Source organism: Podarcis tiliguerta (genome assembly GCF_965153285.1).
Source record: "Podarcis tiliguerta genome assembly, chromosome: 12".
NCBI classification, from domain to species: Eukaryota; Metazoa; Chordata; class Lepidosauria; order Squamata; family Lacertidae; genus Podarcis; species Podarcis tiliguerta.
In genome coordinates, this window is record NC_139545.1 from 55758238 (window position 1) to 55785097 (window position 26860).

The following is a 26860-nucleotide window of genomic DNA, read 5'->3' on the forward strand; positions in this document are numbered from 1 at the left end:
TCCATCTTTCCCAACATCAGGGTCTTTTCCAGGGAGTCTTCTCATGAGGTGGCCAAAGTCTTGGAGCCTCAGCTTCAGGATCCGTCCTTCCAGTTAACACTCAGGGCTGATTTCCTTCAGAATGGAGAGGTTTGATCTTCTTGTAGTCCATGGGACTCTCAAGAGTCTCCTCCAGCACCAGAATTCAAAAGCATCCATTCTTCGGCGATCAGCCTTCTTTGTGGTCCAGCTCTCACTTCTATACATCACTACTGGGAAAACCATGGCTTTAACTATACGGACCTTTGTTGGCAAGGTGATGTCTCTGCTTTTTAAGATGCTGTCTAGGTTTGCCATCGCCTTTCTCCCAAGAAGCAGGTGTCTTTTAATTTTGTGGCTGCTGTCACCATCTGCAGTGATCATGGAGCCCAAGAAAGTAAAATCTCTCACTGCCTCCATTTCTTCCCCTTCTATTTGCCAGGAGGTGATGGGCCCAGTGGCCATGATCTTCGTTTTTTTGATGTTGAGCTTCAGACCATTTTTTTTTTTTTTACAAATGTCCTTTTAAACATTTTCTTCAGCTTCTGGCTTTTTAACATGCACACATCTCTTGTGCCCCCGACAGGCCTGCGCCACGGCTGCCATGCATCCTGTCTACTACGTCCACAGTGAGGGGCGTGTGGTCGCTACCTGGAAACCAGTCAGAGGCTGGTAGGAAGACGAGGAGGCGAGCAAAGACTCCCGAGCCGGAAGAGAGATGGGAACTGCCTTTATGATCCGGAAGGTGTGCAAAGCGCCTTTCGAACTCGGGCCTCACGGGACGAGTTCAGTAAAACTATGAAGCTTTTTTCTGCATTCCTCAAGAAAAATCTGCAGCAGTTGGAGGTGAGCTTTGTCCACAATATTTAGGCAATATACATACCGTATTTTTCACTCCATAAGACGCACCCAACCATAAGACGCACCTAGTTTTTAGAGGAGGAAAACAAGAAAAAGAATATTCTGAATGAAACAGTGGATGTATGATTATTGTGGTTCATGCTGTGGCCACAGACATGTGATTGGATGGTGAGTTTGGGGTAGCCCAATGCAAAAATCCTGAGGATCCATGTGGATCCGTGATTTGTAACCACATTTTTGCGCCATTGCAGCCCCATGCAACAGTGGATGTGTGATTTTTTGGGTGCAGGCTGTAGCCATGGACATGCTATGTGATCTGATGGTGAATTTGGGGTGACCCAATGTAAAAATCCTGAGGATCCATGGGCTTTTACCTCCCCCCCTCCCAGGCAGCCTCCTTTATCTCTAGCATCCCTTATCTCTCTCCTGATAGCACCGATCAGCTACTTCCTTTCAACACTCCCATCCCTCTTGTTTGCCTTAGTGTCTTTTCCTTAGCTGGAGCAGTTTCTTGCTCCTCCTTTTCTTCTAATTTCTCTCCTTATTGCTTTAGTCTCCCTGTTTCCCACCTTTGCAAGTTCACTGTCTTTATTTCCCCCCTCCCAGACAGCCTCCTTTATCTCTAGCATCCCTTATCTTTCTCCCTGATCGGCAAACGATCAGCTGCTTCCTTTCAACACCCCCTTCCCCCTTTCAAAAAAAAAGCATGACCTGCTTTTTGCCCCTGGGCAATTTGGCTCCAGGGACCACGCATTTGCTCCATAAGACACACAGATATTTCCCCTTACTTTTTAGGAAGAAAAAAGTGCGTCTTATGGAGCGAAAAATACGGTACGTAATAGACAATCTTTGTAGAATTCCTTCAAACAATAACAAGTTCAAAATGAAATCTTAGATTCAGGAGTCTCTGAAAGCCTTTAAATGAAGAGAGGTACCAAACTTAGTACGATGAAAGATAAGCTGTGAAGCTTTGTGTATTCAGCAAATATAATGTCCGACACTGAACAGAGATCCCAGATTTTAACTGCTGTTTCATAGTTCTTCGTCAGTGTGGTGGGAGAATATAGAATTGTTTCATAAACTGAAAATAAAGTTTTACAGACGATGACCTGCATGACACATCACTTTACAAAAATTATAAACTGTGATACAAACAGTAATGAAAAAGAGTACATACCCCATCTTATTTCAAATGAATATATGTGAATTGTCAGGGCTGGCTCCGGGTCCCAGCTCACCCAGGACCAACGCTAGCCGGTAGTAAAGTATCAAAGTCTTTATTGAAGAATAGATTCCATTTCAAAGCCTCAGCGTCCCAGCCCTACATCTGGACTCTAGACCGGCGAAGCTCCGTCTGAGTCCCCGCCCCCTGCGCACCAGTTTAAGACTCTAATCTTACTCCACCTCTTCCTTCTCTCTCTCTTCCTCTGGGTCCTACTACCCCCCGGGGTCTCCTCCCTCCTGGACTCTTCTGAGGCAGACGTTGACCCCTCTGACTCCTCCCCCTCTCTTCGGCGGGCTTTAGGACCTGGCTCCCTACCCGGGCTGCCCACCTTGCCGCCCTCCTGTACATTTGAACTTGGCGCGCGCGCGCGTTTAACTTTCCTGATGACCGTTTCCTCGCTCCCTGACGAGGGTGTGGTCCCTCCTGCCTCACGTTCTCCCGCTGCCCGCGCGCCCCCTGATCCCGATGCCTGGGACTCCTCCCCCCTACTGCGCTCTGGGGGGGGACGCTGGTCCGGATTTCCAGCTGCTACTCTCTGAGTCCCCTCTGGCCCCTTCTTCCCGAGGTGCCCCCCTGGGCACTCCCCTTGCCCTGACTATGGGGGCCCCTTTCTGTGAATCTTCCGAGTCACTGGAGAGACTCAGAGACCTCGGACTGCTGTCTTCGCTGACATTTCCTTCGGACTCCTCCCCCTCGCTCTCCACTTCCTCCCTCTCCTGTGACTCTGCTCCTGAACCCCTGACATGAATGAATGGGGGTGAGCTAGCAGGGTGGATTTGATTTAAATCGAATCGATTTAAATCACAATTTTAAATCACTAGTCAGTAAGACTTGATTCAAATCTCTCTTTTTTTAACTCAGAACTCAGACTCATTCTTGCTGGTATCGTCCTAATATTGACAACCAGATTAAGGTTTCACTTTTGGAATAATAAAAGTTTCAGAGTATTTTTCACAGTTATGTCAAAAATTACTGATTTGGGTATACTATTAGAAATACATAGGCCGATAATTATGACATTATGGTGAGGTTTAACTGTTTATATTTGGACAACTTTGCTGCTGTACTTTATTGGAAGGAGAAAAACAATCATTTCCTTAATAACAATTCAAACAATTTATTTAACTAAGACAGTAACATTATAGCATGTGTATCCATGTTTGCTAACTGATGTGGTTAAACAATTTTAAAAACCACACACTTGGACTGGGTTTTAGCACACATGAAAAACTCTAAACAAATCCTTATTTCCTGATGAATAGCCTTTGGACTATATTGTAACTTCAGCAGAAAACTATCTTTAGAAAGATATTACCCCCAGAAGCATTTTATTTTAAAAATCTGATTCAAATAAAAAAAAATCCAATTTAAAATTTAAAAAATCTAGATTTTGGGTTGTTTTGTTTTTTAAAAAACAAAACTATTGATTCAATAGGAGTATAGCATCTAGATCAAGGGAAGTAATAGTGCCACTGTATTCTGCTCTGGTCAGACCTCACCTGGAGTACTGTGTCCAGTTCTGGGCACCACAGTTCAAGAAGGACACTGACAAACTGGAACGTGTCCAGAGGAGGGCAACCAAAATGGTCAAAGGCCTGGAAACGATGCCTTATGAGGAACGGCTAAGGGAGCTGGGCATGTTTAGCCTGGAGAAGAAAGAGGAGGTTAAGGGGTGATATGATAGCCATGTTCAAATATATAAAAGGATGTCACATAGAGGAGGGAGAAAGGTTGTTTTCTGCTGCTCCAGAGAAGCGGACACGGAGCAATGGATCCAAACTACAAGAAAGAAGATTCCACCTAAACATGAGGAAGAACTTCCTGACAGTAAGAGCTGTTCGACAGTGGAATTTGCTGCCAAGGAGTGTGGTGGAGTCTCCTCCTTTGGGGGTCTTTAAGCAGAGGCTTGACAGCCATATGTCAGGAGTGCTCTGATGGTGTTTCCTGCTTGGCAGGGGGTTGGACTCGATGGCCCTTGTGGTCTCTTCCAACTCTATGATTCTATGATTCTATTCTATGATTCTATGATTTTTATCCACCCTGTGAGCTGGGCAGCCAGAAACATTTCTTAAGTCTGTGAGCAGCTACACTGTGGAACTCCCTGCCTATTGAAACCTTCGAAGCATAGTTTCGCCCTGCTTAAAACATTTTTTTGTTAGGCAAACCTGCCCAGATGCGTAAATGGTGACAGGTTTTAATCTCCTTTCAGCCTGCTGTTAACTGTAATGATTTTTGAAAATGTTTTTAATGCCTTGTTTTAGACTATTTTTAACGGATGGTTTTAATGTAGTGAACCGCTTAGAGGTTTGATTACAAACAGGCAAGATTCAGATTTTGTTAAACGAATATATGAGATGAACATAACCACTCCTGTAAACGGATCAGAACAAATGATCAATAAAGAGCGGCTATAATCTAACATCTGTGTGAGCTTTGTGTGTGCTAGTCAGGATGAGTGCTTAATAAACAGGTTCTTCTGGAAGGAGCCCTTAGCCACTCGTAAAAGATAATACAAAGATTCAGCACTGGGAACTGAGAGGTTTAAAAAGTTTTAGTTGGTATTAGAGGGCTTTTGTAAAAACCAGAGTGCCACAACTATCTTTTTTGATGCTTATCAGCTCCTAACCTGAGATTAAATATTCTTATTATTACGACTACAATTTATTACGCACCTTTTTCCCCAAGGCAAACCTGAAGTTATCTGAAGAAGTGTGCATGCACATTAAAGCCCGTACCAATAACAAACTTAGTTGGTCTCTAAGGTTAAAGCTATGGTTTTCCCAGTAATGATGTATGGAAGTGAGAGCTGGACCATAAAGAAGGCTGATCGCCAAAGAATGGATGCTTTTGAATTTTGGTGCTGGAGGAGACTCTTGAGAGTCCCATGGACTGCAAGAAGATCAAACCTCTCCATTCTTACGGAAATCAGCCCTGAGTGCTCACTGGAAGGACAGATCCTGAAGCTGAGGCTCCAATACTTTGGCCACCTCAGGAGAAGAGAAGACTCCCTGGAAAAGACCCTGATGTTGGGAAAGATGGAGGGCACAAGGAGAAGGTGACGACAGAGGACGAGATGGTGGGACAGTGTCCTCGAAGCTACCAGCATGAGTTTGACCAAACTGCGGGAGGCAGTTGAAGGCAGGAGTGCCTGGCCTGCTCTGGTCCATGGGGTCATGAAGAGTCGGACGCGACTAAATAACTCAACAATAACTAGGTGCTACTGGAAGGAATTTTTTTGTTTTGTTTCGACTATGGCAGACCAACACGGCTACCTACCTATAACTGTGTTATTCCTGTTTTACCTTCCTCACTGAGCAAATGTGTGGCAGTCAGACCCAGGGGGTGGTTGTTAAATAGACTGACATCTTGACAATTTCTTTGGCTTTGTGGACTTGGGGGGCTGGGAGCCCTACGCACTCACCCCGTCTCCCCAAAACACACCCACCCCTTCTGAACAGGCAGATTCGGAAAGATTAAGAGCAAGGGAGAGCGCTGGCTGTGCGAGGGTCATAACACAAAGATCCCAGGACTTTAAAGGGATCCAGCCAGGGGATCATAAAATTCTAGGGCCCTCTCCTTCCCAGTGGGGGGGGGGGGCTGACCACACAGCTGCCCGCCTCTGATCTTTCTCAATGACCCTCCTTTGAAGTGCCTCAACAACCTCTGCCTATTCTTCCCACCAGCGGAAAAATATATACCATTTGTTAATCCTGCAGGTTAGAATTGGGGGCGGCTGGGCAGGTACCTGGGAAACACTTGGGGGGGGGCGTTGGAAAAGAGGGTCTGCGAGGAAACAAGAAGCCCACCTTGCTTGGTACTACAGTGGTACCTCAGGTTAAGTACTTAATTCGTTCTGGAGGTCCATATTTAACCTGAAACTGATCTTAACCTGAAGCACCGCTTTAGCTAATGGGGCCTCCCGCTGCCGCCGCGCCGCTGGAGCCCGATTTCTGTTCTTATCCTGAAGCAAAGTTCTTAACCTGAAGCACTATTTCTGGGTTAGCGGAGTCTGTAACCTGAAGCGTATGTAACCTGAAGCGTATGTAACCTGAGGTACCACTGTAAATTTTTTTGGGAATATTTTTTATTAAGAATTTCAACATAACAAATGGTCAAAAATACATAATCCTTGTTCATTTCCCCCCCCTCCCCATTTTTCCCTCTCCCCCCCCCCAAAAGAAAAACCCCACCCTTCCACACACACACCCCAGACTTCCCTCAGGTCCTCTCTCTGATTTTTCAGCATTTGTTATTCTCTGCATGTCACAGAATTGTTTGTTGTTGTTGTTTAGTCGTTTAGTCGTGTCTGACTCTTTTTGACCCCCTGGACCAGAGCACCGCAGGCATTCCTGTCTTCCACTGCCAGTTGTGGTGACCCCGGGAGGCAACCGGTTCTTTAGGCTTTTAAGCAGGTTCCCCATCACCTGGGAACTTTTTGGGGGCTGAAGCCACGTTCAGAGTGCAAACACGCAAATACACACACCCAGCTGGCGGCCCCTGCAAAATCAGAGCAGGTCTGCAAAACAGGAGTATCAGATATTTTGAGATTGGGGTGAACCAGCCAAGTAACGTGGAAGACATGAGGCACACACCAGGGTCCTTAACGCTGTCTTCCTGGGACTTGAGGTTGAATCCTGATAAGACGGAAGTACTGTTGTTCAGGGACAGGGAGCATGCAGGTGTGGGGGACTCCCTGGTCCCCAATGGGGTGACTGTGCCCCTGAAGGACCAGGTGCGCAGCCTGGGAGTCATTCTGGACTCACACCTGTCCATGGAGGCGCTGGTCAGTTCTGTGTCCAGGGCGGCTGTCTACCAGCTACATCTGGCACGCAGGATGAGACCCTCCCTGCCCACGGACTGCCTCGCCAGAGTGGTGCATGCTCTGGTTATCTCCTGCTTGGACTACTGCAATGCGCTGTACGTGGGGCTACCTTTGAAGGTGAGCCGGAAAATGCAACTAATCCAGAATGCGGCAGCCAGACTGGAGACTGGGAGCAGCCACCAAGACCGTATAACACTGGTCTTGAAATACCTACATTGGCTCCTAGTACGTTTCCAAGCACAATTCAAAGTGTTGGTGTTGACCTTTAAAGCCCTAAACGGCCTCGGCCCAGTATACCTGAAGGAGCGTCTCCACCCCCATTGTTCAGCCCGGACACTGAGATCCAGGCCTGAGGGCCTTCTGGCAGTTCCCTCCCTGCGAGAAGTGAGGTTTATAGGGAACCAGGCAAAGGGCCTTCTCGGTAGTGGCACCCGCCCTGTGGAATGCCCTCCCACTAGATGTCAAAGAAATAAACAACTATCTGACGTTTAGAAGACATCTGCAGGCAGCCCTGTTTAGGGAAGTTTTTAATGACTGATGTTTTAATGTATTTTAAATCTTTTGTTGGAAGCTGCCCAGTGGGCGGGGTATAAATAAAATATATTATTATTATTATTGGACAGGAAATCTCATAGAATCAAATAACTGTAGGGTTGGAATCGATTGTCCAGCTCCTTGGTTTCTCCCCAAAATTAGTTCTCCCCAGTTAATTTTTTTAAGCCCTTGTGAAAATTCATCTAGTGTGGATTTCTCTGCCAGGGTCCTACACGAGAGTAGGACGATCCTAACAATAAACACATTTGTGTGTGACTAAATATACAGCGGTACCTCAGGTTACAGACACTTCAGGTTTACAGACTCCGCCAACCCAGAAATATTACCTCGGGTTAAGAACTTTGCTTCAGAATGACAACAGAAATCGCGCGGTGGCAGCAGGAGGCCCCATTAGCTAAAGTGGTGCTTCAGGTTAAGAACAGTTTCAGGTTAAGAACAAACCTCCAGAACGAATTACCGTATTTTTCGCTCTATAACACGCACCTGACCATAACACACACATAGTTTTTAGAGGAGGAAAACAAGAAAAAAATATATTCTAAACGAAACAGCGGATGTATGATTTTTGTGGTTCATGCTGTGGCCACAGACATGTGATCTGACGGTGAGTTTGGGGTAGCCCAATGCAAAAATCCTGAGGATCCATGTGGATCCATGCTTTGTAATCACGTTTTTGCACCACTGCGGCTCCAGGCAACAGTGGGTGCGTGATTTTTTTGGTGCAAGCTGTAGCCATGGACATGCTATGTGATCTGATGGTGAATTTGGGGTGACCCAGTGCAAAAATCCTGGGGATCCATGTGGATCCGTGCTTTGTAACCACGTTTTAAGTGGGGAGGGAAGGAAAAGCACTCAAGGGACAAGGAACACGCGTGGGATGGGTGGAGAAGGATGCTGTTAATAATGCAGAAGAGGGGTATAAGAGGAGAAGGCTCCTCTCCCGCTTTGCTCCTTTAAGGCAAGCAGGCTCTCTGTCCCTTTCTCCTCCCCACTCAGCGGCTCTTCTCCCACTTTGCTGTTTCAAAGCAAGCCACGGAGGAGGGAAGGAAGGGGAACCATGGATCCTCTGCTCACGACTGCAGCAGATCCCCCCGCCATCCGTAGGCATTCGCTCCATAACACGCACAGACATTTCCCCTTACTTTCTAGGAGGAAAAAAAGTGAGTGTTATAGTGCAAAAAATACGGTAAGTTCTTAACCCGAGGTACCACTGTACGTGGGTGGCGCTGTGGGTAAAAGCCTCAGCGCCTGGGCTTGCCAATCGAAAGGTCGGCAGTTCGAATCCCCGCAGCGGAGTGCGCTCCCGTTTTTCGGTCCCAGCGCCTGCCAACCTAGCAGTTCGAAAGCACCCCCGGGTGCAAGTAGATAAATAGGGACCGCTTACTAGCGGGAAGGTAAACGGTGTTTCCGTGTGCGGCTCTGGCTCGCCAGAGCAGCGATGTCACGCTGGCCACGTGACCCGGAAGTGTCTTCGGACGGCACTGGCCCCCGGCCTCTTGAGTGAGATGGGCGCACAACCCTAGAGTCTGTCAAGACTGGCCCATACAGGCAGGGGTACCTTTACCTTTACCTTTACCACTGTACTTTGCATGTCGGATGTTCTTTCTCGCTGTTTCCCCATATTTTTGCCTACTTTCCCCGCAATGGATGTGTTCCGGTCGGACAAGTCTGCCTTGCAAAATTCAGAGGAGCAACCTAGGCGGTCGGAAAGGATTAATCAGCAAGGGGGACGTCCTCACTGAAGAACTGCAAGTGGCCTGGGCATCTCTGAGCTCTCTGAGCAACATTGCCTGGGGGTGAAGGGGGGGGGGCTGTTCTGCCTGTTTCCTGCTCTTTAAAACCCAGCTGGGGTACCAGCAAGATCAAAGGCAGCAGCCTCTGCTACTGTTCATCTGGCAGGGTTAATAGACCCTCTTAGCCTGGCAGATTCCAAAGAGTGGGAGGGAGAGATCAGAGGCACACATCGCCCTTTCCAAAGGAAGAGGAAGAATGAACAAGCCCCCTTTTATCTAAATGACTGGTATTTAGATAACAGGCCCGCTCAGCAAACAGCTTGTGGGGTGCCCCAAAATTATACCCTTTGCAAGCCCCGGCTATCCCGAAACACACTATCCTGGTCTGTTCAACCCCCACCCCCAAAGCCATCCTGCCTGGGAACAGGTTTTGGGTTTTCCAACACTCCCAAGACCACCATTCCGACAAGAGTTTACCGTCCCATTTAAACAACAGGAATCATTTAAACCAGGGGGTCAGCAAACTTTTTCTGCAGGGGGCCGGTTCACTGTCCCTCAGACCTTGTGGGGGGCCGGACTATATTTTGAAGGGGAAAAACCTGAACGAATTTCTATGCCCCACAAATAACTCAGAGATGTGCTTTAAATAAAAGCACACATTCTACTCATGTAAAAACACCAGGCAGGCCCCACAAATAACCCAGAGGTGCATTTTAAATAAAAGGACACATTCTACTCATGTGAAAACACCAGGCAGGCCCCACAAATGACCCAGAGATGCATTTTAAATAAAAGGACACATTCTACTCATGTAAAAACATGCTGATTCCAGGTCAATCTGCGGACCAGATTTAGAAGGAGAATGGGCTGGATCCAGTCCCCGGGCCTTAGTTTGCCTTCGCATGATTTAAACAAACATTATTATTAAGTGTTTGTTGCTTTTGTATCCAGCCTCCATGGAGCAAAAAGGTGGCTTACCTTGTTTTCCCTCCCCCCCACCCTCATTTAGGGACGTGGGTGGTGCTGTGGGTTAAACCATAGAGCCTAGGACTTGCCGATCAGAAGATCGGCAGTTCAAATCCCCGCAATGAGGTAGGCTCCCGTTGCTCGGTCCCTGTTCCTGCCAACCTAGCAGTTCAAAAGCACGTCAAAGTGCAAGTAGATAAATAGTTACTGCTCCGGCGGGAAGGTAAACAGCGTTTCCGTGTGCTGCTCTGGTTCGCCGTTTGCCTTCCCGCTGGAGCGGTACCTATTTATCTACTTGCACTTTGACATGCTTTCAAACTGCTAGGTTGGCAGGAACAGGGACCGCGCAATGGGAGCTCACCCCGTCACGGGGGTTTGAACAGCAAGTCCTAGGCTCTGTGGTTTAACCCACAGCGCCACCCGCATCCTATGATTATAGTATAGACTGTCCCAATTCCCATTGGAGAAATGTTGCGTTTCGGCAAGCCAGGTTAAAAACAGGCAGATGAAGGACCTCACCGCAAAGTGGGGGGAACTGATGGCTGAGATCCACAGGGATCTCTCCTTGCCCTTTGCGAAGAATGGGAGGGCAGCAGTGGCTCAGCGCAGCTCCATTCATTTCAATGGCACTTGTGAAAAGCGGTTGGTGCTGACCTTGAAAGCCCTAAACGGCCTCGGTCTAGTATACCTGAAGAAGCGTCTCCACCCCATCGTCCAGCCTGGACACTGAGGTCCAGATCTGAGGGCCTTCTGGCAGTTCCCTCGCTGCGAGAAGCCAAGTTACAGGGAACCAGGCAGAGGGCCTTCTCGGTAGTGGCGCCCGCCCTGTGGAACGCCCACCCACCAGATCTCAAAGAGATAAAGAACAATACAACTTTTAGAAGACATCTGAAGGCCATCCTCTTTAGGGAAGCTTTTAATGTTTAACAGACTACTGTATTTTAATACTTTGTTGGAAGCCGCCCAGATTGGCTGAGGAAACCCAGCCAGATAGGCGGGGTATAAATAACAAATTATTATTATTAATATTAAAACTTTCTTCTTCTTGAAAATAGCACAATTTCCTGCATCATAAGGGGATGAACCTTTGCTTAGAAACACTGAAAAAGGGACTGATTCTTCTCAGTTGTGGAAAAAGGTCACCCGGAAATGAAAAATTGGAATCACTGTAAATAATAATAATAATAATAATAATAATAATAATAATAATAATAAGTCCTAAGCATTCTTTTTGGGAATAAGTCCTGTCATTTCTGCTCTGTATATGTGATTGCAATTGGTTTGTTCAAGTGTACGAGCATCAAGGAATCTTGGGGAAAGAGCCTGCAGTCTTTTCAGCTGCCCAGTATCTTCGGCTCACCTTCGTCTTTTTGTTGTTTAGTCGTTTAGTCGTGTCCGACTCTTCGTGACCCCCTTGACCAGAGCATGTCAGACACTCCTGTCTTCCACTGCCTCCCGCAGTTTGGTCAAACTCATGCTGGTAGCTTCGAGAACACTGTCCGACCATCTCGTCCTCTTGTCGTCCCCTTCTCCTTGTGCCCTCCATCTTTCCCAACATCAGGGTCTTTTCCAGGGAGTCTTCTCTTCTCATGAGGTGGCCAAAGTACTGGAGCCTCAGCTTCAGGATCTGTCCTTCCAGTGAGCTCTCAGGGCTGATTTCCTTCAGAATGGATCAGTTTGATCTTCTTGCAGTCCGTGGGACTCTCAAGAGTTTCCTCCAGCACCATAATTCAAAAGCATCCATTCTTTGGCAATCAGCCTTCTTTATGGTCCAGCTCTCACTTCCATACATCACTACTGGGAAAACCATAGCTTTTACTATACGGACCTTTGTTGGCAAGGTGATGTCTCTGCTTTTTAAGATGCTGTCTAGGTGTGTCATTGCTTTTCTCCCAAGAAGCAGGCGGCTTTTGATTTCGTGGCTGTCTTACGTATTGGTTAATTGGTTATAGCAGGCACATCCAACTCACAAGATCATAATCATAATCATAATTTATTATTCATACCCTGCCCACCTGGCTGGGTTTCCCCAGCCACCCTGGGCGGCACCCAACAGAATATTAAAAACATCAAACATTAAAAACTTCATTATTATTATTATTATTATTATTATTATTATTTCCCAGAAAAACCCGATAGCACGCCATATACAATTTTGGCGGACGTCTCCCCCCCCCAAACCCCCTCTTTTTCTGTTGCCAATGCCACCTTCCCACCCCAAACCCCACCCCACCCCTTTCAACATTATCTCTACATTCACAGTCAGCTTGTAGAAATGGTTATTGACTCTGCATCCCGCTGCTTCTTTTGTCAGGAGGGATGTATGTAGACAAGGCCCTTCCTGGACTGGGGGGAGGGGCCGGGGGATTCCAGAGATCAAGGGATGGAAAAGAAAGACCTGTTAGGTCAGACCCCTGGGGCCAGGGCAAGTTTATGTCCTCCTCTCTCCCGTCTTTTTCCTCCCCCTTCTCCTCCATTCCCCTCCTTGCAATAAACCCAAGCAGTGGGGGTGTCCCAATCTCCTTTCTGGTTTTAATGGTTTTAAACTGCGGGCTCTGGGCTTCTCAGCCTCGATCAAAGTTAGCCTCTCCGAAATCAATGACAACTGGGATAGGGGTGTTAGGCAGAGCGAGAGGTCGGCAATCCTGTCTCCCTTCTTAGGTGAGTGTTTGAGGACCGGGACATTTGCAGGGAAACCAAAATGCTTGTTGACGAAGCTATTGTACTATACCAACCTTCCTGTGTGCTTGTGAAACGTGGACCACTTATAAACGCCATCTCCACCTCCTCGATAGATTTCATCAATGGTGTCTCCAGAAATTTTTACACATCGCTTGGGAAGATGCGGGTGGCACTGTGGGTTAAACCACAGAGCCTAGGATTGCAAATCAGAAGGTCGGCGGTTCAAATCCCATGACGGGGTGAGCTCCTGTTGCCCGGTCCCTGCTCCTGCCCACCTAGCAGTTCGAAAGCACATCAAAGTGCAAGTAGATAAATAGGTACCACTCCGGTGGGAAGGTAAACGGCGTTTCTGTGCACTGCTCTGGTTTGCCAGAAGCGGCTTAGTCATGCTGGCCTCATGACCCGGAAGCTGTACATCTGCTCCCTCGGCCAATAAAGCGAGATGAGCACTGCAACACCAGAGTCGGCCACGACTGGACCTAATGGGCAGGGGTCCCTTTACCTTTACCTGGGAAGACAGGCAAACTAATACAGTGAACCATTGGGTTGCGAACGTGATCCGTGCGGGATGCACGTTCGCAACTCACAGCGTTCGCAACCCGCAGCGGTGCATCTGCGCCCACACGGGTTGCAATTTGGCGCTTCTGCGCAAAGCATGATTTAGTACTTTGCGCATGTGCAACCCCTGGAACCCGGAAGTAACCCGTTCCAGTACTTCTGGATTTCGGCGGGTCCGTAACCTGAAACGCAACCTGAAGCGTCTGTAACCTGAGGTATGACTGTACCAGTGTACTGGAAGAAGCAAAGATCATCAGTGTCGAAGCAAAGATTCTTCAACATCAACTTCGTTAGACTGGTCATGTTGTGCGGATGCCTGATGATCGTCTTCCGAAGCAACTACTCTATTCCGAACTTAAAAATGGAAAGCGTAATGCTGGTGGTCAGCAAAAGAGGTGTAAAGACTGTCTCGAGGCAAATCTTTTAAAATGTAGTATAAACACCGACAACTGGGAAACACTGGCTTGCGAGCGCTCCAGTTGGAGAACAGCCTTTACCAAAGGTGTCATGGGCTTTGAAGACACTCGAACTCAGGACGCAAGGGAGAAACGTGCTAGGAGGAAGGCATGCTTGGCAAATCCACACCGTGATCAACTCCCACCTGGAAACCAATGTCCCCACTGTGGAAGGACGTGTGGATCCAGAATTGGCCTCCACAGTCACTTACGGACTCATTGTTAAAACCGTGTTTATGGAACACAATCTTACTTGGCTATGAGGGATCGCCAAAGAAGAAAAATGAAGAAGACGAAGAAGACGAAGAAGAAGAAGAAGAAGAAATATTCATGTCGCTGGGTGCCTTAACTACACAATTCCAGGAAGGATTGGCATCAATACGCAAGGAGAGCTCTTGCAGCGGCCAACTAGATGCCCCTTATGGGAAACCTGAAAGCAGGACCTGAACACAACAATGTAGAATTATAGAACTGTAAAATTGGAAGGGGTTCCCCAAGGTCATCTAGCCCAACCCGCTGCAATGCAGGAATCTTTTGCCCAACATGGAGCTTGAACCCACAACCCTGGGATTAAGAGTCTCATGTTCTTCCGACTGAGCTATCCGCCATGAGCCAAGGTTAACGCATTTATTTTTGGAGTTTCCTGAACCTGAGCCCACCCTCCACACTTGTGATTCCCAGCAGTGTTAAAAACTCGAATATATACAAGTTCATTGCCAAACGGCACCTTAAACCTAGGTGTATACTCTCTATGGGAGTATATTGTATTTGATAATATATTGTATTTAATTATGGGGTATCAGAATTATGGGGTATCAGAAAAAAAGCAAAAAGCAGAGACATCACCTTGCCGACAAAGGTCCGTATAGTGAAAGCTCTGGTTTCCCCAGTAGTGATGTATGGAAGTGAGAGCTGGACCATAAAGAAGGCTGATCGCCGAAGAATGGATGCTTTTGAATTCTGGTGCTGGAGGAGACTCTTGAGAGTCCCATGGACTGCAAGAAGATCAAACCTCTCCATTCTGAAGGAAATCAGCCCTGAGTGCTCACTGGAAGGACAGATCGTGAAGCTGAGGCTCCAATACTTTGGCCACCTCATGAGAAGAGAAGACTCCCTGGAAAAGACCCTGATGCTGGGAAAGATGGAGGGCGCAAGGAGAAGGGGACGACAGAGGAGGAGATGGTGGGACAGTGTTCTCGAAGCTACCAGCATGAGTTTGGCCAAACTGCGGGAGGCAGTGGAAGACAGGAGTGCCTGGCGTGCTCTGGTCCATGGGGTCGTGAAGAGTCGGACACAACTAAACGACTAAACAACAACATCAGAGTTTTTTAGGCTGATAACAAGGCTGGGATAGCTGGGATAGCAAGCTTGTTGGTTTTTGAATGTCTGATGTAGAATTTTTTCAGCTTCGTTGTTCTGTATGGGACAATGGCAATAAAGATTATCGTATTGTATCGTTACGATCACCGCAACGAGGTGTCTAACGTGCCATTTTCCCCCAGTGAGAGTTGTTGCTGTCAATTTCATTTCTGTACCACTTTATAATTTAAAGGGAGGGACGGGACTAAAAGAGGTTTACAGCACATTAAAACATCACATAAAACCACCCAGAAACAAATTTCAAGCTTCAAGGAAAATATTCCAGGTGACATTTATTTATTCACATACTTAATTTACAGAGCTGCCCCATCACAGAAGGACTCTAGGAGGGAAGTGTGGTGTAGTGGTTAGTGTCATACTAGGACCCGGCAGATCAGGGTTCAAATTCCCACTGGGTCCTGAAGCTCCCTGGGTAAGCTTGGAGCCACTGACAGCCTCTTAACCTCCCTCGCAGGTTCGTTGTAGAGATTATTATTTATTTTTATTGTTATTCATGTTTTTATACTGTATTTTATGCTGCTTTTACAATTAAGTGTTTAAAATTTGTTGTTAGCCAGCCTGAGCCCAGTTTTTGAACCGGGAAGGGCAGGGTATAAATAAAATGTGTTAAGTTGTGGGTGAACATATCAGACGACACAGCGATTCTTCAAACAGCTCTTGTTTATTCACAGGCCAGAACAGAACTGAAGGGTTCAGCCAGCCTGCTTATATAGAGCTCCGGTGCAACGCAACTGTAACAATTTTCTAAAACTAACCAATCACTGAACGTCACTTTCGATCCCTTATTTGCATAACTATCTACAGTATCCCCCTGCTGGCCCAGGGTGAGAACTTCAGTACATAACAAAATTACTATTATTATTATTATTATTATTATTATTATTATTATTAACTGGGGGGGGGGTGAACCACATACTCCTTGGACGAACAGTTGGGAGATAAATTCAGGAATACATGGGCCTCACTCTGAGCTCTATAGAGGGAGCATGGAACAAAAATACTCCCCTTTAAATTTCAAGACATCCATTGAAAACTTTTATTTCTGCCACAGAGCAGTGTCAAGCTTGTGATTTTATCCTGTCCCTAATAAAACCTGCTCTTTGCGTTTTGCTCTCTTGCTGTGGTCTCAAACCCGCCACGGTTTCAGAGATTATTCAGCGCTGCTGCGTTTTAATTTCGCAAGCTGTTTTGTGCGCCTCCAGGGAAAGAGGAGCAAGATTATTATTTATGTTTTTAAAGAGACCGTCTTCGTGGCCAAGCACTGAGCGAGAAAACAAAGCGCCGTCGTCGATTCTCCTTATTGGCTTGCTTAAGTGATGAATCGCTTTCCCACGGAGATGCCTCGAAGCGATTAGCAATTTAAAAAAAAAACACGACGAAAATTAAAAGCACGCACATCAGCAATAAAAGCAAGCAGCAATTTCAAAGCCAATACAAATACCAGCTGCGATTAAAATCTCCCTGGTTGGGAAAATGGAAGGTGCCCTAGAGGCGCCGAACTGTCTACAACATTCAGAAGTCGGTCTCACTGATTCAGAGGGCCTTACTCCCAGGAAAGCAGGTATATTGGGTTGCAGGCTTGAAATGCCTGCTCTTGAAAAACCCCACTTATCTGGGAGTTAAGTCCCTCTATATTCAATAGGACTTACTCACTTGTTTCTCCATCACAGGGGGGTGGAATAGATGATCGTGGGGTACCCCTTCCATCCCTACATTTCTATGATTTCATTGCACTGTAAGGCTGCACTCCGATACTGACTTACTTAGGAGCAAGCCCCATTGAACTCAGTCCGATATACTTCTGAGTAGACCATTATCGGATGACATGGAAAGGCTGCAAACTTACCCCTTCTCAAGGGAGCTTGCTTCTGAGTAGGCTTGCCTAGGCCTGTCCTGAGAATCAGGCCCCATAGAGCAGGGGTAAGCAACCTAAGGCCTGGGGTCCAGATCCGGCCCAATCGCCTTCTGTCTTTTTTTTAAAAAAAATAATTTTTATTGAATGCTTTTATGTTACAAAAAAACATTACAACCATACAGTGGTACCTCGGGTTACATACACTTCAGGTTACAAATGCTTCAGGTTACAGACTCCGCTAACCCAGAAATAGTGCTTCAGGTTAAGAGCTTTGCTTCAGGATGAGAACAGAAATCGTGCTTTGGCGGTGCAGCAGCAGCGAGAGGCCCCATTAGCTAAAGGGGTGCTTCAGGTTAAGAACAGTTTCAGGTTAAGAACGGACCTCCGGAACAAATTAAGTACTTAACCTGAGGTACCACTGTACTACCACAAAATATAATTGAGAAATAAAAATTACATACATCAATATTTTGTTTGTTATTTGTTATTTACCATCTTATTTCCTCCCAAACATTCCATACAAAGCACACACATGCACACACGCAAAAATAATAATAATAATAGTAATAATGAAAATAAATATTTTTTCCCTTTTTATCTTACACCCCTTCTCAATCCTGCCCTCAGATGGTCCGGGAATCAGCGTGTTTTTACATGAGTAGAATGTGTCCTTTTATTTAAAAAGCATCTCTGGGTTATTTGTGGGGCATAGGAATTCATTCATTTCCCCCCCAAAAAATATAGTCCGGCCCCCCACAAGGTCTGAGGGACAGTTGACCGGCCCCTGCTGAAAATGTTTGCTGAGCTCTGCCATAGAGCTTGGTGAGGTTTACTTAGGAGTAGGCAGATTGTGCTGTGAGTGGCGCACACACAAACACACACACACACACTCTGGAACGCAGCCATTGCCCTAATTTGTTAACACCTCTTAATAACTGTGGCATCTTCAAAGAGATTTAAAAAACAGAATCATAAATCTAGCAGAGGAGAGGCAAATTCGGCTCCTGGTGTTTTTGGCTTTCTTTGTTATTGTTGTTTAGTCGTATCTGCCTCTTCGTGCCCCCCTGGACCAGAGCACGCCAGGCACTCCTGTCTTCCACTGCCTCCCGCAGTTGGGTCAAACTCATGCTGGTAGCTTTGAGAACACTGTCCCACCATCTCGTCCTCTGTCGTCCCCTTCTCCTTGTGCCCTCCATCTTTCCCAACATCAGGGTCTTTTCCAGGGAGTCTTCTCTTCTCAGGAGGTGGCCAAAGTATTGGAGCCTCAGCTTCAGGATCTGTCCTTCCAGTGAGCACTCAGGGCTGATTTCCTTAAGAATGGATGGGTTTGATCTTCTTGCAGTCCATGGGACTCTCAAGAGTCTCCTCCAGCACCAGAATTCAAAAGCATCAATTCTTCGGCGATCAGCCTTCTTTATGGTCCAGCTCTCACTTCCATACATCACTACAGTGGTACCTCGGGTTAAGTACTTAATTCGTTCCGGAGGTCCATTCTTAACCTGAAACTGTTCTTAACCAGAAGCACCACTTTAGCTAATGGGGCCTCCCGCTGCTGCTGTGCCGCCGGAGCACGATTTCTGTTCCCATCCTGAAGCAAATGTTCTTAACCCGAGGTACTATTTCTAGGTTAGCAGAGTCTGTAAACTGAAGCGTATGTAACCTGAAGCGTATGTAACCTGAAGCGTATGTAAGCTGAGGTACCACTGTACTGGGAAAACCATAGCTTTAACTATACGGACCTTTGTTGGCAAGGTGATGTCTCTGCTTTTTAAGATGCTGTCTAGGTTTGTCATTGCTTTTCTCCCAAGACTGCCTTCTGATTGGCAAATCCTAGGCTCTGTGGTTTAGGGATGCAGGTAGACTGACCCTAAACAGGAGGTTCCATCAATTTGTGTGTGAAAGCAGCAGTGTCATATTTACGTATCAGCTCAACAAGCTATAGCTTAGGGCCCCACTCGCTTGGGGGCCCTCAAAAGAATTAAAGGGGAACAAAACCTGGATATACATTTCCAAAATATAAGATTTAAAAAAAATGAAATAAAACCTACATACAGCAACAGTGTTTTTTGTTGTGTATGGACCTGTTAGGTCCATAAATGACCATATAGCATATATTCAACAAAAAACAGTGAAAATTTGTTGTCGACAAAGGACAGCTGGACTAATAATAATAATAATAATAATAATAAAATTTATTTATACCCCGCCCTCCCCAGCCAAGACCGGCCTCAGGGAGGCTAACCCCAGGTGGCCCTCCATAACTATCTCAGTGGCCCTTGGGACTCTCGCCAGGCCACCTCCCTTGCCAGTCGTCCTTCGCACAACCTCCTTGGGTGTTTTTCCTTGTCTGAATATGTCCTTGAACTCTGATAGCACCTCTTGTGTACCTGGACGAAGGAAACAGGGAGGTGCGGAGAAACCAGCCCACTGTACATAGGTGAGCACATTTGTTGCTGTTCCCAGTTTTACTTCTGGACCCCAGAAGAAAAATGCAGCCCTCGGACTGATGTGGGTTCCCTGTCCATCTATTAGGAGTAGGGTGGCCCCCAGTAGGATTTTATTTAAATTTATTAATGTAGAAATGTGTTCGTCACCATGCGAGGCAATTGTAGCAGCAGCGAAGGCATTACTGGGTTAATGTAAAGTGCTCTTAATCTCAGGGTTGTGAGTTTGAGCCCCACGTTGGGCAAAAGAAGTGCTTTTTTCTGGGGGTACGCATACCCCAAAACATTTTGTGAATCTAAGTTTGGCCTCATTGAGGGGAAGTATTTCAACATGAGTAGGAAAATGAGAGTACCCCTAAACCAGGCATCCCCAAACTCAGCCCTCTAGCTGTTTTGGGACTACAACTCCCATCATCCCTAGCTAACAGGACCAGTGGTCAGGGATGATGGGAATTGTAGTCCCAAAACATCTGAAGGGCCGAGTTTAGGGATGCCTGCCCTAAACATTTTTTAAGAAAAAATCCCTTCCAACTCTGCAATTCTGCGGGTGAAAGAGGAGAGTGCAAAATATGGCTTGAAGCAAAACATCAAAAAACCCTGAAGATCATGGCCACTGGTCCCATCACCTCCTGGCAAATAGAAGGGGAAGAAATGGAGGCAGTGAGAGATTTTACTTTCTTGGGCTCCATGATCACTGCAGACGGTGACAGCAGTCACGAAATTAAAAGACGCCTGCTTCTTGGGAGAAAAGCAATGACAAACCTAGACAGCATCTTAAAAAGCAGAGACATCACCTTGCCGACAAAGGTCCGTATAGTTAAAGCCATGGTTTTTTCACGAAGAATCGGACACGACTAAACAACAACAATTTATGGACCTAACAGTTCCATACACAACACAAAACACTCTTGCTGTATGTAGGTTTTAATATATTTGTTTTTTTATGTTATATTTTGGAAATGTGCATCCAGGTCGTCATCCCCCCCTTTAATTTTTTTGAGGGCCCCCAAGAGAGTGGGGCCCTAAGCTATAGCTTGTTTAGCTTATAGTAAATACGGCACTGCTGCTTTCGCACACAAATTGATGGAACCTCCCGTTTAGGGTCAGTCTACCTGCATCCCTACGTTCTTGAAAGATGCTGGCCTAGAAGCGCAGTTGCCCTGATCCTGAAGCGCTGTCCTTGTGTTCCCTGGGGTTTAAAAAAATAAAATAATTTAGGGAGATGGGAGAGAAAGACGGAGGAAGAGAGAGGCTGGAGGGGGAAGAGAGGGAGGAGAAGGAGGCGAGGCCGGGCGCGCCCACCTCTGGGAGGAGACGGGCGAGTCAGCCGCCAGGGAGCGCGTGTTGGCGAAGAGGCGCGTCCCCGGCCGTTGCAGCAGCTGCTCCTTCGCGGGGCTTGCGAGGAGGAGGCGGAGAAGAAGAGAAAGCAGGAGCCGGGAAGGAATCAGAAAGGAACCCGCTCGCAGCCTCGCCAGCCCCGGGCGAACTTTTGCTACGGTGCCAGAGAGATCCGGGAAGGGGGAAAAAACTGCGCAACGCCCAGCGAGAGATCCAGCGAGCGGCTCTGCGCCCTTTTGGTTCTCCTCTCCACTTTTCTCTCTCCTCGTTTTTTTGCAAAACTGCAAACCTTCCTCCTCGGGGAAGAAAGAGGCTCGGCTCCTCCTGCGCGCGCCGACGCCTCTGGAGCAACATCTGGAGCGACTTTGCGGGCCCCCCAGATGCCAAACGCAGCTCCGCGCTCGCTCTCCCCAGAGGCCGCTTCGTTTTAGCAGTTGGGTTGCCTTTTTTTTTTTTAATCGGGAGAGAGAGAGAAAGAAAGAAGGAAGGAAAGAAAGAAAGAGGAAGGGACAAATCTGCACTCCTCTTTGGGGAGAAAATTGTGCCCAGTTTCCCTGGGATTGCAGAGCGCGCGCTCTACCCAAATTTTTGGACCGCGGGAAGCGTTTGGTGGTTGGTAACTGTTAAGCAGTGGGCGGGAGGGGGGGCTCTGTATTTATTTATTTATTTACCCCCCCCCCCCCCAAGAAAAAAACCATTAAGAAAAGAGAGGTTTTGCATTCGGATCGAAGCATTCCTAGCTTGCATTTTTTTCTAAAAAGAAAATTATATTTAATTGAGGCGCGTGCAAAATGCATTTCCAAGGAAGAATCTCTGGTGAAACGGACGTGAAAGGGACCAGAGCCGCCTTTACCTGCCTTCTGCTGCTGCTCCAATCCCTCCCTGCTCAGGTGAGTCTTGCTTTTGTCTTCCTATTCCTAACGCAGCTTTCGTCTTCCACGCGGTTCCTGCGTTGTTGCAAGCGGGGGGTTCGGCTGGATGATCTCCTTGGGTGCCCTTTTGCCGCTTCGCAATTCTAGGATCCTGTCGTCTTCTCCTCCTCGGAGCTTATTCCCCACCCCACCCCCAACTAATTCCGTGCCGTTTCGACCCAGGAAACTTAGATATTTGGGCCATATTTGGGAGCGAAGATCTTTGCGCGCCGTTCGCTCCTTGGAAAACAAGCACCGCTTGGATTTGAAAGTTGCGCGTCGATCTCTCCAAAGGAAATGAACGGGGACTTGCGCGCTTTCTCGGGAGTAAATCGCGCTCTTGCAGAGGATCTCAGTCTTCAAGAAAGGGCGTGGCTGGGTTGTGTCCGGATAGGGACTTGACGATGAGTTTGAATTTGGCTGATGCAGTTGGTCCGTGGTTTTTTAAAATATATTTTTTTTGTGTGTGTGTGGGCGTTTGTTTAAAGTGCACGAGTTTGGAGAAATAGTTTTTAGGAGCAGTAGGAGCGCGCTAGTTTCCGAGCACACGCGCAAACTTGGATTTAAGAGGCTTGGAGCTTCTTTCGGATGGCCTGAAAAGAGTGCCTCTGAGCATAAATAAGAGCGCGTTGCTCTCAGCCTGGAGTAGCGCGCAGCAAACGCCTCGCCTGCTGACCCCCATAACTGGGGCTGGGTGCTTAAATGCGAGAGTACTGATTAATCTCTCTAATGGCATAAAATTTATGTACTGCTTGATTGTTGAAAAAATAATCTCAAAGCTGTTTACAAAAAAAAGAAAAAGATAAAACCCAAAAAGAAAAAGCAGCAACAGTGATTTAAAGCTAAAGGATAACAATAGACTAAAAACAGATGAGAAAACAAAACAAATTCTGACTGGTGGCATTGATTTCCCTAGCACTTAATGTGCAAATTTTGTTTTTGCCATCCACAAAGTTGTTTTGTATTGTTTTAGTATTATTTATTACAGTGGTACCTCGGGTTACATATGCTTCAGGTTACATACGCTTCAGGTTACAGACTCCGCTAGCCCAGAAATAGTGCTTCAGGTTAAGAACTTTGCTTCAGGATGAGAACAGAAATCGTGCTCCGGAGGCGCGGCGGCAGCGGGAGGCCCCATTAGCTAAAGTGGTGCTTCAGGTTAAGAACAGTTTCAGGTTAAGAACAGACCTCCGGAACGAATTAAGTACTTAACCCAAGGTACCACTGTAGTGATGTATGGAAGTGAGAGCTGGACCATAAAGAAGGCTTTTGAATTGTGGTGCTGGATATAGATATATATTCTACACTGTAGATATATATACCACCCTTCTTCAAAAGATATCACAAGATTTAAAAAACAAAAACAAGGGCAAAGTACAACTGCCTGTGAGGTAGGCCAGGCTGCAGCTGGCTCTGAAGCTTGGGCAATTTATTTCACTGCCCCACACCCTCCTCCCAGCTCTGGAAAAAGGGTGATAAGGTCTCAGTTCTCCAGAACTGCTTGAATTCTTTAGAACTGCTGGCTTCTAAAGGACTTGTCACCAGGTGGAAGAGACTGAGAAGGAGAGGAAACAGGCCCTCTTGCCAGCGTTAAGAGTACTAAAAACACACCCACCAGTGGTGAGAGGGTGTTTTCCTGGGAAAATCAAGACTCTCTACTTGAGATCTCAAAATATAAAATAGTTGCCCTTTACATTACCCAGTCAGCTTTGCTTTTGGGGTGATGGCAAGTAAAAGAGGGCGGCGGGCCCTTCCTTTTCTCTGTCCCCACTTTTGCATGGATGAGGCTGTTTCGCATGCATTGCGCGGGGATCTGTGTTCGAGAAGGAACCGAGATTCACCTCTGGTTGAAAAAGGAGGGGTGTTTTCGCTGTGCATTTTGCAGTTTTTATGTTGTGATTTTGCTTCGTGAACCTCCCTGACGCAGACAAAGGGTGCCATGCAAATTTAATGGATAATAATAATGATATTTTGTATGCAATGTGGTTAATGCATTTCTAGGTATGATTGCTCCTGGTGCTTTTTAGTGACAGCAAACGCAAGGAGCCTAAATTTCGGCCCTTGGCAGAAAGGTCTACAATTGCACAAAACTCTGCACTTAATACGATTCTGTGCAGTTCTACGATTCCCCAGTAAAAAGGGGGAAGGGCTAGAGGGAAACAAGATCAAGAGTTCGAATTCCCAACTTCACCTTGGACTTCCAGCTCGCTGCAGCTCAGACTTGGTTTGCCTCTTGTGAAATGTGAACAGCAGTGGCCTACATCACAGGGTTATTGTGAGACTCGAGGCTGCAATTTTATTTGCGCTTAACCTGGCCGTAAACCCCATTCGTGTGGCTTTAGTTCTGCAGTGGTATTTAGGGGGTTGTGCTACGGATTAAATAGCATGTTAAAGTCCTAAGCATCCTTTTTGGGAGCAAGTTCTGTCGTTTCTGGTCTGTATATGTGATTTAAATCGGTCTGTACAAGCGTATGAGGACCAAGGAATCTTGGGGAAAGAGCCTGCAGTCTTTTCAGCTGCCCAGTATCTTCGACTCTCCTTTGTCTTACTTATTGGTTAATTGGTTATAGCAGGCACATCCAACTCACATGATTATTATTTATTATTTGTACCCCACCCATTTGGCTGGGTTTCCCCAGCCACTCTGGGTGGCTCCCAACAAAGATTAAAAATACAATAAAACATCAAACTTTTAAAAACTTCCCTAAACAGGGCTGCCTTCAGATGTCTTCTAAAAGCCAGAGAGTTGTTTATTTCCTTGACATCTGATGGGAGGGCGCCACCACCGAGAAGACCCTCTGCCTGGTTCCCTGTAACCGCACTTCTCGCAGGGAGGGAACCGCCAAAAGGCCCTCGGACCTGGACCTCAGTGTCCGGGCAAAACAATGGGGAGACTGTGATCTATATAAATTTGTATTAAAAAAATGGCAGTGACGAGCTTTTTTTAGAGGGGGGTGGAGGGCAGATAAATTTATTCTACATCTTCTTTAATCATGAGTTCAAAAAGTATCCTGCGATCGACCGCAATCTCCAGGGAATCTACCTGTCGACCGGTTGGACATCGCTGGGTTATAGTACTGTATTTTTTGCTCCATAAGACGCACCTGACCATAAGACACACCTAGTTTTTAGAGGAGGAAACAAGGAAAAACATATTCTGAACAAAACAGTGGATGTTTGATTTTTGTGGTTCACGCTATGGCAGCCTCCTTTATCGCTAGAGTCCCTTATCTCCCCTCCCGATCGCTTGCTGATCAGCTGCTAAGTGGCATTGTTTCAACACCCCCTTCCCTCTTTCTAAAAATAAAAAGCACAATCTGCTTTTCGCCCCTGGGCAATTTGGCTCCAGGGACCACGCATTTACTCCATAAGACGCACAGACATTTACCCTTACTTTTTAGGAGGGAAAAAGTGCGTCTTATGGAGCAAAAAATACGGTATTTCACGCAGTAATGGCTCTTGACAGCAGTGTTACAAACTCATATATATAAGCTAGGTGCCAAATGGCCCCTTAAACCAAGGTTTGCAGTCGCCAAAATGGAAGGTCCAGTTGCCATTTTGGGGAAGACAGCTCTCAGCTCTTCTTTTTCAAAGGATGGACTGACGGTGATTGATTCTCAGTTAAACATCTGCTCAGTTCAGATTGCTAACTTGAGCTCGGTTAAGAGCTTTGAGAACTTAAAGAAGAAAAATCGCTTGATCCAGAGTCAGTCCAGCTATATATTGGCCTTTTCCGACCTCTTTTTCTTAATGGTGACACGGACCATTCATAACGAAGAATATTCTTCACAACTGTGAGCAGGGCAATAGGGTGGGGAAGACAAGCAGCAACGATATGATACGATACGGTACAATATCTTTATTGTCATTGTCCCATACAGAACAATGAAATTGAAAAATCGACATAAGACATTCAAAAACCCCTAAAAACTCTGAAACCCCATTTTAAAATACAGTGGTACCTCGGGTTACATACGCTTCGGGTTACATACGCTTCAGGTTACAGACTCCGCTAACCCAGAAATAGTGCTTCAGGTTAAGAACTTTGCTTCAGGATGAGAACAGAAATCGTGCTCCGGCGGTGCGGCGGCAGCAGGAGGCCCCATTAGCTAAAGTGATGCTTCAGGTTAAGAACAGTTTCAGGTTAAGTACGGACCTCCGGAACGAATTAAGTACTTAACCCGAGGTACCACTGTACTGTGTTTAAAACCAGAATTGCATTTGGGTAGAAACGATTAACTATAAGCTTATTCCCTGCTCCTGCTCAGGCTGCACAGAAAAAGGATTTTGGTTCCTGAAATCCGTTCCGATTGTGCAGATCAAATACAACCGATAGAATTCTACAGGATGTGGGATTAGGGTGTGAAAACATCCAGGGATCCCCAGATGGTGGAGACGTCAGGCGCCATCCTGTCTCCGGGGCCTCTTGACTTGACCGAGAGCCAGGTACAAAAGGCGCCTGGCAAATTTCGAACACAGTGCAGGATTACGTGAAGCGCTGGCCTGATCCGCCAGGAAATGAGAAGGGAGATGAGGGAAGAATGATGCAGTTATGACCGTTCTTTATCCCATGTGTTTGGTGCCCTAGTTAGGTAAAAGACACACAAGTCCCTGCTTCCTAGGAGCTTACAGTGTAAACGGTAATGGATGAACAGGAGTGACGAAGGAGGGATTTCTGTTAGAAGTACAGTGGTACCTTGGTTCTCAAACGCCTTGGTTCTCAAACGCCGAAAACCCAGTAATTAAGTGTTCCGATTTTCGAACATTTTTTGGAAACTGAACATCCGATGTGGCTGTCAGCTATTGTTTCTGGGACGCCTGCACCAATCAGAAGCCATGCCTTGGTTTTCGAACATTTCGGAAGTCAAATGGACTTTCGGAATGGTTTAAATTGGGCGCTTTTGTTTTTGCTATTTATTTTGCCCTTTTGTTTTTGAGGATTTTTCGGTTAATTTGTTTTTGTGATGGTGTGGAACCCAGTTCAGCTACCGACTGATTGATTGTGTAACTTCGGGAATGGATTAAAAAAAACCCCATCCAAACAATGACTATTATCA

The 26860-nt window shown here is 46.5% G+C and overlaps 2 protein-coding genes and 1 long non-coding RNA gene across 5 annotated transcripts in view; 2 read left to right on the top strand and 1 right to left on the bottom strand.

Annotated features, from left to right (window-relative positions):
• LOC310661007 (D-serine dehydratase-like) overlaps positions 1 to 1987 on the top strand; it is a 32118-nt gene extending 30131 nt beyond the window's left edge. For all 3 annotated transcript variants that reach the window (XM_083406722.1, XM_083406724.1, XM_083406723.1), the window contains one exon: positions 605 to 1987. In XM_083406722.1, coding sequence (XP_083262848.1) covers positions 605 to 694 — 90 coding nt within the window. In that variant the 3' untranslated portion in view covers positions 695 to 1987. The remainder of the gene's footprint in view (positions 1 to 604) is intronic.
• Positions 1438 to 25330, bottom strand: LOC310661129. The gene is made up of 2 exons (XR_014503753.1): positions 25118 to 25330; positions 1438 to 1569 (listed from the first exon to the last, which is right to left on the bottom strand). It is a non-coding gene; the product is annotated as an uncharacterized lncRNA (long non-coding RNA).
• The window catches only part of LOC310660992 (tumor necrosis factor receptor superfamily member 16-like), a 42839-nt gene continuing 36868 nt past the window's right edge, over positions 20890 to 26860 (top strand). Inside the window, exon 1 of the mRNA XM_083406666.1 lies at positions 20890 to 21782. Coding sequence (XP_083262792.1) covers positions 21684 to 21782 — 99 coding nt within the window. The 5' untranslated portion in view covers positions 20890 to 21683. The remainder of the gene's footprint in view (positions 21783 to 26860) is intronic.